The sequence below is a fragment of the Coregonus clupeaformis genome, chromosome 19 (genome assembly GCF_020615455.1).
Source record: "Coregonus clupeaformis isolate EN_2021a chromosome 19, ASM2061545v1, whole genome shotgun sequence".
Classification (NCBI taxonomy): domain Eukaryota; kingdom Metazoa; phylum Chordata; class Actinopteri; order Salmoniformes; family Salmonidae; genus Coregonus; species Coregonus clupeaformis.
In genome coordinates, this window is record NC_059210.1 from 27,437,263 (window position 1) to 27,454,147 (window position 16,885).

A 16,885-nucleotide genomic window follows, 5' to 3' on the forward strand; every position below is an offset into this window, starting at 1 on the left:
ACAAAATTGTGCACAAAATTTCAGCTCATGAAACATGTGACCAACACTTTACATTCAGTGTAAAAAGTACAAACATTCAGAGTTTTGATTGCTTTTTTGTTATGAGAAATTGTATTTATATATTTTTCAATTTCACTGTCAAAAATAATAAACAGAGGTTTTAGATTCATAAATGTACATTTATAAATATGGAACTTAGCTAAAAGACCGCTTACTGGTTGCTAAGGTACCGCCTACAAAATGCTAATTATACGTGTCACCCACATCCCCACAAAGCTCTCTGGGAAAGAGAGTCCACTCGCTAAATAATTCAAGCCTGTTCTCTTTGCTGTGAACAAGATGCCGGCCGTCCATAAATTGCTTTTAGAGGAGGCTTTGCAGGACAGTCCTCAGGTAGGTCTATACTATTTTCATGTTATGTGCTGTTATTGAGAGGAAAGGTCTTGTAGGAGATGCCACATTGGCCAGTCCAGCTCCACTGTTGTAGGCTATTTACTCTGCTCGACGATGAATGACAGCTTTGAATTGCCTCATTGTTATAGGAATGTAGCCTATTCCACTCATTGGCTATGTATCCGATACAAAGTTGATACAATGTGTCACAAGTCGTAATTGTTATCAGGAACAAATGCCGCCTCATATTTGCATATTGCTCGAGATTCGAGAAGGGATTTCCCTGTCTAGTCTTGAGCAGTGTCGTGATGAGTCGCGCATCGCCCCATAAGTAGTTCGGCTGTTGATAAATTATGCGTCAAAACATCGATTCGTTGTTTATTGTGACAGTCTCAGTCTTCTTTGGACGATAATGGGGTGCGATTGACATGGATGATTTGTTTGACAAAATAAGTGTTCATAGCTGTTGGTTTTGAAAAGACCCCGATTTGGGCCTATTTTACGGGCTGTGGGAGGGGGTTTTGAGTATTAGAATCCATTGGAATTGGTCAATAGCCTAACCGACCCAGCTATGGGACTTTATGGACTGCACATGTGGAATAACTTTTTTTAAGGCACTGAGTAAACCTAATTGTCCTCAATAGCTTTGGTGGTGTGGAAATGTAATCCAGTTAATCGGTTTAGTTTACTGTTATTAAGTCTTAATAACGCTAACTGTAATACTACTTAATATCAGTTAGGCTAAGAGTCTTCTTGATATCGTCCACTTGCAGACACAACCAAATGTAGGCTACATTTCTTTAGGCGAGGCTACTTCACTGGCACTTATGCTACAATAGGCTGTGTCAGAAAAATCTAGCATACATGAATTCACATTATTTTGTCATCTTCAATATATATGTAGCTTATGGCTGGCTCCTCTGAGTTTGATTAAATTCAACATATTCCTGGGGTTGATGTCTTGCTCTGCATAGTTCAGCATAGTTCTTCCTCTTCAAATCAAGGAATCCATTTGAGTGAGTCACATTTCAAGAAGCAAATCTGAATTACATTTTCAATCGCCACAGTAATGCATCTGATATGAATATAGGCTATGCCTACAAATGGTGTGTAAATATGAACCTATACACAAGATAAGGCTGTGTGCCTCTTTGCTGCACCAATACCAGCTTAGGGACAGATCGAAATGTACTGGGTGGAGGGGCTGGTCCAACTCAAGGTGTCATAAAAAAAAGCACCCCCCCTCCCCAAAGTAAAACATATTTTCACATGACCCTCCCCTTGTACTGTACAATAAATTGAACACCCCCTTCAAATAATTACGACCACAAATAACAATAACTGTAGCGACCCTGTGTTTATAAACGTGGATATCGACTTTGCCACTTCATCATGCTTTTGTGGCACAGCCGATGCCACGCAGGGCTATGGGCCAGAAGGTTGAGGGTTCGCCGACCACCACAGACAAGCTCACTCTCCCTGCCTGTTTCAATACACTACGATCAGAGCCGGCTGCAGACAATGATCAGCTGGGGGGAAATCAGATTTTCAACATTTTGATGCCATATTTATAATTATATAAAATATAGGCAACACATTTTCCATCAAGAGGTTTCTGTGCCAATGCACTACACAACTAATAAACAAAGCTTACTGACTTCGGGCACTTCAAGGTCACCAAGAACACAGTGGCCTCCATCATTCTTAAATGGAAGAAGTTTGGAACAAAGACTCTTCCTAGAGCTGGCCGCCTGGCTAAACTGAGCAATTGGGGACTAAGGGCCTTGGTCAGGGAGGTGACCAAGAACCCGATGGTTACTCTGACAGTGCTCCAGAGTTCCTCTGTGGAGATGGGAGAACCTTCCAGAAGGACAACCATCGCTGCAGCACTCCACCAATCAGGCCTTTATGGTAGAGTGGCCAGGTGAAAGCCACTCCTCAGTAAAAGGCACATGACAGCCCGCTTGGAGTTTGCCAAAAGGCACCTAAAGACTCTCAGACCATGAGAAACAAGATTCTCTGGTCTGAAGAAACCAAGATTGAACTCTTTGGCCTGAATGCCAAGCGTCACATCTGGAGGAAACCTGTCCCTACTGTGAAGCATGGTGGTGGCAGCATCATGCTGTAGGGATGTTTTTCAGCGGCAGGGACTGGGAGACTAGTCAGGATCGAGGCAAAGATGAACGGAGCAAAGTACAGAGAGATCCTTGATGAAAACCTGCTCCAGAGTGCTCAGGACTTCAGACTGGGGTGAAGGTTCACCTTTCACCTTGTAGCGTCATACCCAAGAATACTCAATGCTGTAATCACTGCCAAAGGTGCTTCAACAAAGTACTGAGTAAAGGGTCTGAATACTTATGCAAATGTGATATTTCCGTTTTTTATGTTGAATAAATTAACAAAAATGTATAAAAACCTGTTTTTGCTTTGTCATTATAGGGTATTGTGTGTAGATTGATGAGGGAAAAAAACTATTTAATCAATTTTAGAACAAGGCTGTAATGTAACAAAATGTGGAAAAGGTCAAGGGGTCTGAATACTTTCCGAAGGCACTTTGTGTGTATATATATATATATACCAGCCAAAAGTTTCGACACCTACTAATTCCAGGGTTTTTCTTTATTTTTACTATTTTCTACATTGTAGAATAATAGTGAAGACATCAAAACAATGAAATAACACATATGGAATCATGTAGTAACCAAAAAAGTGTTAAACAAATCTAAATATATTTTATATTTGAGATTATTCGTAATAGCCACCCTTTGCCTTGATGACAGCTTTGCACACTCTTGGCATTCTCTCAACCAGCTTCATGAGGCAGTCACCTGGAATGCATTTCAATTAACAGGTGTGCCTTGTTAAAAGTTAATTTGTGGAATTTCTTTCCTTCTTAATGTGTTTGAGCCAATCAGTTGTGTTGTGACAAGGTAGGGGTGGTATACAGAAGATAGCCTTATAGGGAAAATACAAGCAGAAGAGCGAATGTAAACCAGGGAAAAAACGCACTACATTCCCCTGTGCCCCCAAAAAACGCACTACATTCCCCTGTGCCCCCAAAAAACGCACTACATTCCCCTGTGCCCCCAAAAAACGCACTACATTCCCCTGTGCCCCCAAAAAACGCACTACATTCCCCTGTGCCCCCAAAAAACCACACAACCCTCCCCAAAGCAAAAAGTTTGACAATCCTCCCGTATTTTGGACCACCCTCCCCCTTTACATTTCGATCTGTCCCTTACCACACCACACCTTTCTCGAGACAATTACAGGTGAACAACAGATTAATTACAGGTGAACAAGCAGGCTAAAGGTCATAAAAGCCCCATAATTAGGACTAAGTCAGCATCTGTCTGTCTGTTTGTCTGTCTGCCTGCCTGTTGATCCTATTGTCCGTCTCAGTCTCCCTGGCTGTCACTGATCATATATTTCAGTATGTCCCTCTCTGTCTGCTTCACAGACTCGCTCTTTGCTCAGTGTGTTTGAGGAAGATGCGGGAACACTCACAGACTACACCAACCAGCTGCTTCAGTCTATGCAGAGGGTGTATGGAGCCCAGGTAACACACACACAGTCACGCACACAAACAAAAGCCTGTGTCCGATCCAATTAGAAGAGTCATTGATTTTTTTATGAGAGCATACAATAACTTAGTTTGCATGATGTGTGCCGTTTCGGAGAGTTAGTTTCCTGTAAGAGGGGTCATCCAGGGGATAAACAGCTAATAACATCACTTCCTGTGTTCGTCAGAGTGAGATGGGATTGGCTACAGAACAGCTGTCCAGACAGCTACTGGAATATGAGAAGCAAGTAAGTATTTTCTTACTGAGAATATTGGGCAACACTCATGCACTTAACTGCAGTGTTTTGTGATGCACCTGCTGCCTAACATTATTTCAGAAAGCACAAAACTCAGCATTCTACCATTGGATTTATAAGCATTTTGGCCCTTTTACAGGAGAAGGCAACATGCCAGCACTTTGATGAAAATTGTGTATTTTTAACGTAATAGCCTCAAGTGTATTACTCTTTGGAATGTGCTAGAGGAAGTGCTTTTTGGAATGTTTAAGTCATCTATTTTTTCCTCCAGAATTTTGCCCTTGGTAAAGGTGATGAGGAGGTGATCAGCACACTGCAGCAATTTGCTAAAACTGTGGGGGAGGTGAGGCTCATGCATCAGTGCGCGTGTGTTTGTGTTACTGTGTTTGTGTGTAAATAGGGGATGTATTGCATGTATATGGGGGTGCAACAGTCTTGGAATCTATGGAGGTAAAAAGAGAACAAAAATGTGATATACCAAAAATCCCCTGTCACATTTGTATACATTGGGAGTTGAATAATAGGTTTCCCCTTATCATTACAATGAACACATTTAATCATTGGAGCTTTCATAAGTTCTCTGTAGAGGCTATGGGGCGCAGGCTGCTAGGATGAGAGAGGTAGACAGGTGGAGGTGTAGCCAGGTAGAGAATCACTCTGGCTGGCCTGGAGGTGTAGTCTAGTGGTGGGAGTGTTTGGACAGATGGACTGAGCAGCAGGGGTCTGTGGGCCTCGCTAGCCTGTGGTGGAGTGGCATTAGAGTAGCCACAAACAAATGAGGTCATTGTTTGCCCTTCTAGCCCAACAACTCTGGCCTAGAGCATGCATCCATCTCCCTGCAGGTTATACCTAATCCTGCTCTGACCTTTGTTCCATAGTCCACAATAAACTGAAGAGGTCTTAGGTTTTCCACAGTGTTTACTTGATAGATGATTTAGCACTTATCTGAATTTGGCTTCTTTAAATATCACTCACATTAATTAATCTGTTAGTAACTAAATGCACCAACCAGTCCAAGTCGAGGATAACTGCATAGGGTATTATGCTTAATATTGATAACAAATTACAGGATTAAATTAATCTGCAGACGAAGAAAATGCGTTTTGGATGGCTCTCAAATTGCAGAATGGGGATAGATCCGAATCCGAATCAGAATGTGATAATCAGTTATTTTAATTGCTTTTGAACTCACTTTTGAACCACAATCAATCAACCCCTGCTGTTTTCAGGGATTACGGGAGAGCCAAGGATGCCTCTGGGTAATTTAGTTTTGTTGTAAGGCTGAGTGTGTCTGTCTCTGTTCTCTGTCCTCCCCAGCTGAACACACTACACTCAGAGCTGGCCACTCAGATGGCTGACAGAATGATTTTTCCCATGATCCAGTTCAGAGAGAAGGACCTTACAGGTAGACACAATTTACAAACACCTGCTTATCAGCCCGTTGCTTTCACACATTTTGAATACAATTTGCATGTGTTTGATTCTGACATTTTGCTTTGTCACGGTTTTTGACACATTGAATCTGTATTTGATTTCTCAGAGATAAGCACATTAAGAGAAGTATTTGGCATCGCCTGTGATGGTATGTATGTTGTAACATTTGATACCATTTTGTTTTGTTTTGTTATAACACAGCAGCTGATCATCAGACTCATGTCCACTCCTTCCCCCTCACAGAGCACGAGGCTGCCATGGTCAAGTACAGCAGACTGCCCAAGAAGAAGGAGAATGAGAAGGTAGTGATGGGGACTGATGTGTACTAGCCAAACCTCTAACAGTACAACAATGCACTAGAAGTGTCTGTAGGCTGTAGGCTTGGATGAGCTCTTTAAGGTCAGGGCCCTCAGCAAGGCTCACAAAATCATTTTAGACCCAAGCCACCCCCTGTACCTGGACTTTGAACTACTCCCCTCTTTGAACTACTCCCCTCTGGGTGCAGGTATAGGGCACCCCTCGGTAGGAAAAACAGAACTAGATAATAATTTGTGCCAGGTGTGATATCCCCCCTAAACAGCTTGGGCTAATGTTCCTATCGACCCAGTAAGGCCAGCAGGCTTCTCTTTTATTGGTATGTAACTGTTATGAATGTTTCATTGTCAATTTGTTTTCTACTGTATTTAAATGCCACTTTAAACGTGTACATGATACTGCAACAAAATGTCCCCATGGGGACAATAAAGTCAGTAAAGTAAAGCTGGTACTATTAGATGACATCATGTGCTACTGTATAACTGTCTCATAATAGTTGAGAGGTCATGACATACTTAAGTTTAGAGGTCATGTTGCTCTATTTAGCTCTCCCACTGATTAACTGGGTATTTGGGTTATTCATTACTTGCGTTAGTGTGTGTGTATGCGTGCGTGTGAGCGCATATAATTGTGTGTGTGTCTCACAAACTACTGTGTTGTGGTGCAGGTGAAGGCAGAGTTGGTGGGGGAGGTGGCCTACTCCAGGAGGAAGCAGCACCAGGCCTCCATGCAGTATTACTGTGCCCTCAACACCCTGCAGTACCGCAAGAGAGTAGCCATGCTGGAGCCCATGCTAGGATACACTCAGGCCCAGGTACAATCACCATAGCCTATATCACACACCCAAACCCCTACTACAGGTATGACTGTAAGTCGCTTTGGATAAAAGCGTCTGCTAAGTGGCATATTATATTATTATTATATTATAGTAAACCAGTCGTTAAACCAATATCAACACACTCTTTACTCCTACCGCAAGTCAGCTACAGTGGGGAAAAAAAGTATTTAGTCAGCCACCAATTGTGCAAGTTCTCCCACTTAAAAAGATGAGAGAGGCCTGTAATTTTCATCATAGGTACACGTCAACTATGACAGACAAAATGAGAAAAAAAAATCCAGAAAATCACATTGTAGGATTTTTAATGAATTTATTGGCATATGATGGTGGAAAATAAGTATTTGGTCAATAACAAAAGTTTCTCAATACTTTGTTATATACCCTTTGTTGGCAATGACACAGGTCAAACGTTTTCTGTAAGTCTTCACAAGGTTTTCACACACTGTTGCTGGTATTTTGGCCCATTCCTCCATGCAGATCTCCTCTAGAGCAGTGATGTTTTGGGGCTGTCGCTGGGCAACACAGACTTTCAACTCCCTCCAAAGATTTTCTATGGGGTTGAGATCTGGAGACTGGCTAGGCCACTCCAGGACCTTGAAATGCTTCTTACGAAGCCACTCCTTCGTTGCCCGGGCGGTGTGTTTGGGATCATTGTCATGCTGAAAGACCCAGCCATGTTTCATCTTCAATGCCCTTGCTGATGGAAGGAGGGTTTCACTCAAAATCTCACGATACATGGCCCCATTCATTCTTTCCTTTACACGGATCAGTCGTCCTGGTCCCTTTGCAGAAAAACAGCCCCAAAGCATGATGTTTCCAACCCCATGCTTCACAGTAGGTATGGTGTTCTTTGGATGCAACTCAGCATTCTTTGTCCTCCAAACATGACGAGTTGAGTTTTTACCAAAAAGTTATATTTTGGTTTCATCTGACCATATGACATTCTCCCAATCCTCTTCTGGATCATCCAAATGCACTTCAGACGGGCCTGGACATGTACTGGCTTAAGCAGGGGGACACGTCTTGCACTGCAGGATTTGAGTCCCTGGCGGCGTAGTGTGTTACTGATGGTAGGCTTTGTTACTTTGGTCCCAGCTCTCTGCAGGTCATTCACTAGGTCCCCCGTGTGGCTCTGGGATTTTTGCTCACCGTTCTTGTGATCATTTTGACCCCACGGGGTGAGATCTTGCGTGGAGCCCCAGATCGAGGGAGATTATCAGTGGTCTTGTATGTCTTCCATTTCCTAATAATTGCTCCCACAGTTGATTTCTTCAAACCAAGCTGCTTACCTATTGCAGATTCAGTCTTCCCAGCCAGGTGCAGGTCTACAATTTTGTTTTTGGTGTCCTTTGACAGCTCTTTGGTCTTGGCCATTGTGGAGTTTGGAGTGTGACTGTTTGAGGTTGTGGACAGGTGTCTTTTATACTGATAACAAGTTCAAACAGGTGCCATTAATACAGGTAACGAGTGGAGGACAGAGGAGCCTCTTAAAGAAGAAGTTACAGGTCTGTGAGAGCCAGAAATCTTGCTTGTTGTAGGTGACCAAATACTTATTTTCCACCATAATTTGCAAATAAATTCATTAAAAATCCTACAATGGGATTTTCTGGATTTTTTTTCCTCAATTTGTCTGTCATAGTTGACGTGTACCTATGATGAAAATTACAGGCCTCTCTCATCTTTTTAAGTGGGAGAACTTGCACAATTGGTGGCTGACTAAATACTTTTTTTCCCCACTGTATGTAAATAAACCAGGATACCACACATTGCTGTGGTCCCACAGCAAGTCAGAACTGGAGAAGCAATGAATGCACAGATGTCTTCTCTCTTTGTGTCCCTCTCAGATCCACTTCTATAAGAAAGGCATGGATCTAGTCTCGAAGAAAATGGACAGCTTCCTGGTGTCAGTGTCCAGCATGACACAAAGTATCCAGGCTCAGTTGGACTCGGAGGCTGAGGCCATGCGTCTGATCCAGAAAGAGCTGCTCTCCATGGAGGATACGGTGTACATGCCCGACCGCGACCCCGTCCCTGTCAACCGCACGCTTATACAGAAGGCAGGCTACCTCAATATCAGGAAGTAAGGATAACTTTGATTTCATTAATTGATTCAAGGGTGTTTGCTTAAATTTGGTCTACCGTTATATGATGTCTGTCTTCTCCTTGTTTGATGGTTTCAGGTCTTTCATAGTGTTGAGTTGGTATCAAGCATGACATTCTGGTGTCTACAGGTCTCGTTTTTATTCCCTATCAAAGGAAACTTTAGTTGCACCTGTTTTAATCCATTAAACTCCAATAAAAATGTGTCTCAAAGTTACACTCGTTGTTCTTCAGAGAAAACAATTTGTTTGTCAACCCTGGCTGTCAGCTACAATTATAGTTAAATATAAGAAAGTAGAATTGAGGTAGAATTGCAGAACCAACATTGTGCTTTAGTAAAGGCAGGCAGGGAGGCAGGCAGGTAGCCTAGAGGTTAAGAGCATTGGATCAGTAGCCGTAAAGGTTGCTGGTTCAAATCCTGAGCCGACTAGGTGAAAAATCTGTCAATGTGCCCTTGAGCAAGGCACTTACCCCTAATTGCTCTGGATAAGAGCATCTGTTAAATGACTCAAATGTCAGATGCAGTCTTTTCCTCCTATACATCGCCAGAAAACGCTTGTTTTCGTTAATGACTAATGAATACGGTCCTGTCCTGCTTTCCCCCACAGTAAGACGGGCCTGGTGACCACAGCCTGGGACCGCCTTTACTTCTTTACCCAGGGAGGGAACCTAATGTGCCAGCCGCGAGGGGCTGTGGCAGGGGGCATGGTGCTGGACCTAGATAACAGCTCCGTCATGGCCGTAGAGTGCGAGGACAGACGCTACTGTTTTCAGATCACCTCCCCCTCCGGTAAAACGTACGCTAAACCTTCACTAAACCTCCCCAAGACCATCGTCCAACACAGAGTTGTGAGAATAAGTTTTATTGGCCTACAAACAATGATGTGCTTTAAGTTTGTTCTTGTGATGTTGCAGGTCAATGATTCTACAAGCAGAGAGCAAAAAGGAATATGAGGAGGTATGTATCATATCAGTCAAACCTTTTGTACCCGTTTGTTTTATAGGCTTCTTCCATCCATGTGTTAAAAGCCATTGCTACATATTCATTCATGCAAGTTTTTCTGGCCTGCTTGTCACAAGCTGCATTAGGGGAGCTATTTGAACTCTCTGATGTTTGTTGAGATATGGCCGTCTAATACGGCCAATACTAGTCTAATATTAACCTCTGTTTCTTCTCCCCAGTGGATTTGCACTTTGAACAACATTTCCCGACAGATCTACCTGACTGACAACCCTGAGGTAAAGTATATATTATATACCACCTCTAGTTGGTTATAACGATACCTATCAACTAAAATAAAGTAGTGGTAAATCAGTAATTTTTCCTAGCACTTAAAAGCAGTTGTGATGAATAATCAATACTACAGATGTAGGATCTTCATTTGATCACCCTGTTGCAGGAGCGCTTTCCTGCAATGCAGGACATTTTAAACTTGTAGTGTATTTGAGGTTTAAAAAGGCTTTTGAAGTTTGTTAATTCCACTTTAAAATGTTAGACTTGATTTTCCCTTACAAAAAAAATGTGCCAACCCCTACAAAAATGTCCATGAATTATAATCCACATAATAATTCACATTTCCTGTTGCTACAGGATTATTTTCCTGCTGTAGCAAACTGGCTCAAATTATGATCTTACATCTGTATGTTGTAATAAGGCGAAGACACACCCTTTGTTTTTACACCAAGCCCATTATATCTGAGTAGCAGCAGGGCACTGTGATTTCTGTGGGCACAGTGATCGACTGATAGAGAACAGGATGTTTCCAGCTCCAGAGTCCGGTCCGGTCTGTTTTAAGCACATTTCCTGATTGTTTTAGAGATGATCGCTCCCATGAGATATGTCTGAACTGTGATCTAGTGTTTTATGACACAGACCTAGTCTTATCTAGTGACCCTGAGGAGTCCACATTATCAGAGGCTGCTACTTCCACCCAGTTGAACTTCCACCCATTCCCCCGGTACATAGCAACACAGACTGAGACAATCTATCTATACTGTGTATGTGTATGCATGCATGCTTGTGTGTGCATATGTGTGCTTGCACCAGTGGGTTCTGCGTATTTGGATGTGTGCTTTGCATCGTCTGTTCTGTTGCTTCCTCTCTGCCCTCATGGCTCCCTAATGCCCCTCAGTAATTTGTTTATTCCAAACGTAATTAGAAGCATTCTAAATCTGGCACAAATCAGACCAGGAAGCATGATGCAAACAACTGGTGGGTCAGTGTAGGGTCAAGTACTGCATCCAATGGATACTTTTGATAGGCCTATATGGTGTACATAGCCTGTTATGTATTATGTATGTCTTATTTATATACAGTACCAGTCAAAAGTTTGGACACACTTACTCATTCAAGGTTTTTTCTTTATTTTTCTATTTTCTACATTAAAATAACACACATGGACTCATGTAGTAACCAAAAAAGTGTTAAACAAATCAAAATACATTTTATATTTTATATTCTTCAAAGTAGCTTCCCTTTGCCTTGATGACATCTTTGCACACTCTTGGCATTCTCTCAACCAGCTTCACTTGGAATGCTTTTCCAACAGTCTTGAAGGAGTTCCCACATATGCTGAGCACTTGTTGGCTGCTTTTCCTTCACTCTGCGGTCCAACTCATCCCAAACCATCTCAATTGTGTTAAGGTCGGGTGATTGTGGAGGCCAGGTCATCTGATGCAGCACTCCATCACTCTCCTTCTTGGTCAAATAGCCCTTACACAGCCTGGAGGTGTGTTGGGTCATTGTCCTGTTGAAAAGACAATGATTGTCCCACTAAGCCCAAACCAGATGGGATGGCGTACTGCTGCAGAATGCTGTGGTAGCCATGCTGGTTAAGTGTGCCTTGAATTCTAAATAAATCACTGATAGTGTCACCAGCAAAGCACCCCCACACCATCACACCTCCTCCTCCATGCTTCACAGTGGTGTATACCCCACCACCTTGTCACAACACAACTGATTGGTTCAAACGCATTAAGAAGGAAATTCCACAAATTAACTTTTACCAAGGCACAACTGTTAATTGAAATGCATTCCAGGTGACTACCTCATGAAGCTGGTTGAGAGAAAGCCAAGAGTGTGCAAAGCTGTCATCAAGGCAAAGGGTGTGTGGTGAGTGATTTTGAAGGAGTCAGGCGCAGGAGGGTAAATCACAGAATAAAGGGTTTATTCCGAAAACACAGCGGTACGCAGCAATGCGTCAAACACTCCAGTGCGGAAATCAGGCGCACTGGGAAACAACAAGGCACACGGGTGAAATATCCCGGCTAAACAAAATACAAGGAGCTCCACCGAGCTAAACTAACCTCCACAATAAACAATCACACACAAAGACAAGGGGGCAGAGGGAACACTTATACAGGTACTGATGAGGGGATATGAACCAGGTGTGTGTAATAAACTAGACAAAACAAATGGAATGATGAGATGAGGAGCGACAGTGGCTAGAAGGCCAGTGACGACGAACGCCGAAGCCTGCATGAACAAGGAGAGGAGGCAGCTTCGGAGGAAGTCGTGACAGGGTGGCTATTTGAATAATCTCAAATATAAAATATAGTTTGATTTGTTTAACACTTTTTTGGTTACTACATGATTCCATATGTGTTATTTCATAGTTTTGATGTCTTCACTATTATTCTACAATATAAAAAATAGTAAAAATATAGAAAAACCCTTGAATGAGTAGGTGTGTCCAAACTTTTGACTGGTAGTGTATATATATATATATATATATATATATATATATATATATATACATATACATATATATATACCAAACATTAGGATCACCTTCCTAATATTGAGTGGCATGGACTCTACAAGGTGTTGAAAGCGTTCCACAGGGATGCTGGCCCATGTTGACGCCAATGCTTCCACAGTGGTGTCAATTTGACTGGATGACCTTAGGGTGGTGGACCATTCTTGATACACACAGGAAACTGTTGAGCGTGAAAAACCCAGCAGCGTTGCAGTTCTTGACGCAAACCTGTGCCCCTGTCACCTACTACCATACCCCGTTCAAAGGCACTTAAATATTTTGTCACGCCCATTCACCCTCTGAATGGCACACATACACAATCCATGTCTCAATTGTCTCAAGGCTTAAAATCCTTCTTTAACCTGTCTCCTCCCCTTCATCTACACTGATTTAAGTGGATTTAACAAGTGCCATCAATAAGGGATCATAGCTTTCACCTGGTCAGTCTATGTCATGGAAAGAGCAGGTGTTCTTAATGTTTTGTTTATTCAGTGTATTTGATCACAGACATCTGCCATGCCTGCCTCAACCTATAATGTTCTCAATAGAATTAGCCAAACTACGCCCTCTTGTGGCACCATGTGTTACTCACAGAGCATAACGTTAGGACTGTTATCATTATTACAGTGTAATGAGAGAAGCTGCACCCTGTTCCCCTCTTTAGGCGGTGGCCATCAGACTGAACCAGACAGCCATCCAGGCGGTCACTCCCATCACCAGCTTTGAGAAGAGAGGAGAGGGCTCGCCCAACCCAGACAGGTTAGCCTCTCATGCAGAGGAAACACCTTGCTTTTCCTGGAAAATAAAGAGTATCTGCATGTGTTATTTCAGGAATTCTGATAGTACACTCATCATACTTTTTGTATCTCTTTTTCACTCACTCCGTCTCTCTCGTCCTCTCCCTCCCTCTCTCTGCAGGGCTAAGCCAGGTGGGGTGCAGTCCTCTAGCAGTGCGTCCCAGAAGAGCTCCAGTGCTCCAGAGCCAGAGGACCTTATAGTTCCAGGGACACCCATCCAGTTTGACATCATGCTGCCTGCCTCGGAGTTCCAGGACCAGAACAGGGTCGGAGGGAGGTAAAACCGACGCCACAGGAACTGCTGTGTCAGAACCATTTCCTGTTCGCTGATTTGTACAATAATAGCGCTACTAGGTTGAATTGTGTGCGTTTCCACCCTGACAGGCGTACAAACCCTTTTGGAGAAACAGATGATGACTGCTCCCCTGAAAGCGACGGTAGGAGTGTCTCCAATCCAGTTTTCATTTGTGCTCTACTCTTGTGCACTACATATCCCCTGATCCTCTGTCTCCTGATGTGTGTGCGTGTCTGCAGACTCCCTGCTGCAGCAGGTGTTTGCGGTGCGGTTCCTGGGCTCCATGGCAGTGTGTTCGGGACAAACCCAGGAAGTGATCTATGAGGCTATGAGACAGGTGCTGGCGGCCCGAGCCATCCACAACATCTTCAGAACCACAGAGTCCCATCTCATGGTCACCAGCAGCTGTCTCAGGTACAATTACAGGCCAGACAGGAGGCCCATGAAAGTGCCTAGGGAGTTTAACCTTGCCACTATGCTTCGGCTCTGCTTGCAATGTTGACAAATTGTGTTTTCTTCACGACAGGTTGATTGACCCCCGGACACAAGTCACAAGAATCAGTGTAAGTTCCATGAAAATCTTACTTAGTTGACTCTGATCACAGGAGGTTGGTGGCACCTTAATTGGGGAGGACAGGCTCGTGGTAATGGCATGAGTGGAATCAGTGGAATGGTATCAAACACATGGTTTGATGCCATTCCATTCTCTCCGTTTCAGCCATTATAATGAGCCATTCTCCACAGCAGCCTCCACTGACTCTGATAGTATACTGTAGTAATCTATGTAATGACTGTGTATTGTCTGTTACTTAGTGCTTCATTCCTGGTGATAGCAGTAGGTATTCAGTGTTAATGAATTCCTTCCTCCCCCTCAGTTCCAGCTACAGGAGGTGACCCAGTTTGCGGCCCACCAGGAGAACGGCAGGTTGATGGGCTTCGTCGTTGAGGGGCGAGACTGGAGCGAGGGGTCCGAGGAGGGAGAGCCCTCCTTTAGTGCGTTTGTCTTTGAGAGCAACACAGAGGGAGAGAAGGTAGGTATGATAAAACACATTAATGTGCTGCATTCATTATGTCAGTTTACTAGTCGTTTACTTGCCATGGGTTAGTCGGTTTCACAATGTAATTTGTGTCATATCTTTATTCACAGATATGTTACACGATAAGCTTGGGGAAGGATATTATTGAAGCAAAGAAGGTACGTTTTAAAATCTCAATTGTTGAATTCTCAATCTAACCCTATAATACATTCAATACTGTTTGGTATTTCTATGCATCTGAATCTCTGTCTCTGTGTGTGTGTGTATATAGGACCCGGAGGCTCTAGCCCAGCTGATGAAAAACATGCCTCTGACCAACGATGGCAAGTTCCTCCTGCTGGACAGCGAGACGAGTGACACGGCTAACGGAGGAGCACCGGATGAGGAGGAGTCTGAGGCCTAGCCATGCCTCACAGTACCAGGACCAGGGGAGAGAGTCAGAGGTTCCCCCACAAACGCCTCCTCACGTGGGGTTGAGATGTTCTCATGAGCCCTTCCCCTGGCTCTAGTCTGGTACATGTTGACCAGGAAAACCCGCTGGGTCTATATGGTGTATCTCTCACAAGACCACTGAAGTGATGTACAGGTACTTATACATAGGGACAATGTTTAGGTTGACTATTTTACCCCTTTATTTTCCCTGGTGGAATTAATATCCCCAGGGTGGATGGTCCCTTTCTCCAACATTAATAGGTTTACAATTCATAGCTTTGAGTTTAGTGGTTCTATTGTCTATGCTGCAGTATAGTATTGTGTAGAGATGGATGGCCATGACGACTTACATGTAGGTCTTGTCAGCAGCACTTCATATGACATTATACTGTACATATTTTATTCCTATGAGACAATACTGCATTTCCAAGGTTTCTATTTAATCAAAGGCTTGATGTCTGTAGCAGAATGCACTAACTTCAGATATTATCCGACAGCATTATGAAGTAAGGTTAAAGGACTGTCTGCCTTTGGTACTGAACCAAAACCAGATACAGAATATCTCCTGAATTGTTCCATTAACCAACCGCAAGTAAGCAGAATGCCTACCATTCACCAATAGAGGAATGCTAAACAAGACTAAGGCCTAGATTCAATCAGATCAAGCGTTAACCGGCGAAAGCGGTGGAACTGCGTTGGATCCGTCAAATCGGTGAGTAGCTGCTCTTGCAATCATTGAGGGTGTTCGATTAATCTCGCCCGGGTGCCTGTAGGTGTGTTTTGCACCAGCTGAAAGTCTAATCTTCGATTTGGAGCCGGGCTGCCTCCAGGGCATGAGCCAGGTGCCCAATTCAAAGCCCACGGCAGTCTGCTCAAAACAAAAGTGACGTAGTTAAGCACGTGGAGTAAGAGTAGGATTCTGTGTTTTCACATGCAAAAGTGATTGCTTTTGATAAAAACTTTATCTGCCTTCACAATGAAAACTAGTTTGAAAATTCAAAAATTTTATGGAAAAGAGATGTATGTTTCTGGATGATGTACCATGCTGCTTTGACATGACAGAGCGGTGCAGATTACTGTTCGATTTGAGGAGGACGCTCCTCCCTCGCTGCTTTTGCGTGTTTACATCACGGGCCATAAACCGGTGCTCCGTGGCGCAACATAATCGAATCCGCCCATAGTCACGAAGCCACACCCACCCCACTCGGTTAGAAGTTCAGAACAAGAAAGTGTAGGCTATATAGAAATAATTAGGCCCAAATTGAAAAAACAAACGAAATAATGAGGATTTCTATTATCCTAATCGAGGTGTAGATTACGTCTCACATTCCAGTGTTCCAACTTGTAAACAAGGTTGCATGGGATTTATCTTAATGCGACTCCGTGCAGCCAATGGCAATGTCCGCTGTAGGTATAATGCCAGGAGCCGTGTCGACTAAAGCAGATCTGATTGAATAGAGCCTTAAGGTCTTGTATTCCTTTGTGTATATTCTCCATTTTAGCCCTGATAACCTGACATACTAAACGTCATGTATGCGCTGTTTCTGAATGGGAGATGTTTTTGTATTGTGGAATAATAATGACAATTGGTCAAAGCTTGACTTTGCGTGGACCGCATGGTTATTCAGTGTTGACCAAGGTGTTTGCTTGCATGCTGAGTTGACAAC

The 16,885-nt window shown here is 43.3% G+C and overlaps 1 protein-coding gene across 3 annotated transcripts; it reads left to right on the plus strand.

Moving 5' to 3' along the window:
• Window positions 1–266: 266 nt before the first annotated feature.
• LOC121531742 (DCC-interacting protein 13-beta) lies at window positions 267–16,164 on the plus strand. 3 transcript variants are annotated; one of them, XM_041837157.1, is made up of 20 exons: window positions 267–393; window positions 3,854–3,952; window positions 4,144–4,203; window positions 4,484–4,555; window positions 5,530–5,617; window positions 5,753–5,794; window positions 5,890–5,948; window positions 6,629–6,775; window positions 8,644–8,879; window positions 9,508–9,696; window positions 9,815–9,857; window positions 10,082–10,138; window positions 13,322–13,416; window positions 13,576–13,731; window positions 13,839–13,891; window positions 13,989–14,163; window positions 14,276–14,312; window positions 14,625–14,780; window positions 14,897–14,944; window positions 15,058–16,164. In XM_041837157.1, exons 1-20 carry the CDS (start codon window positions 340–342, stop codon window positions 15,187–15,189), a joined length of 1,998 nt encoding a protein of 665 aa, XP_041693091.1. In that variant the 5' UTR covers window positions 267–339; the 3' UTR covers window positions 15,190–16,164. The 3 variants fall into 3 exon arrangements, with proteins under 3 accessions (XP_041693091.1, XP_041693093.1, XP_041693092.1); XM_041837159.1 differs by having other exon boundaries at window positions 14,625–14,784; window positions 15,058–15,149; XM_041837158.1 differs by lacking the exon at window positions 5,753–5,794 and having other exon boundaries at window positions 5,848–5,948.
• Window positions 16,165–16,885: the final 721 nt, after the last annotated feature.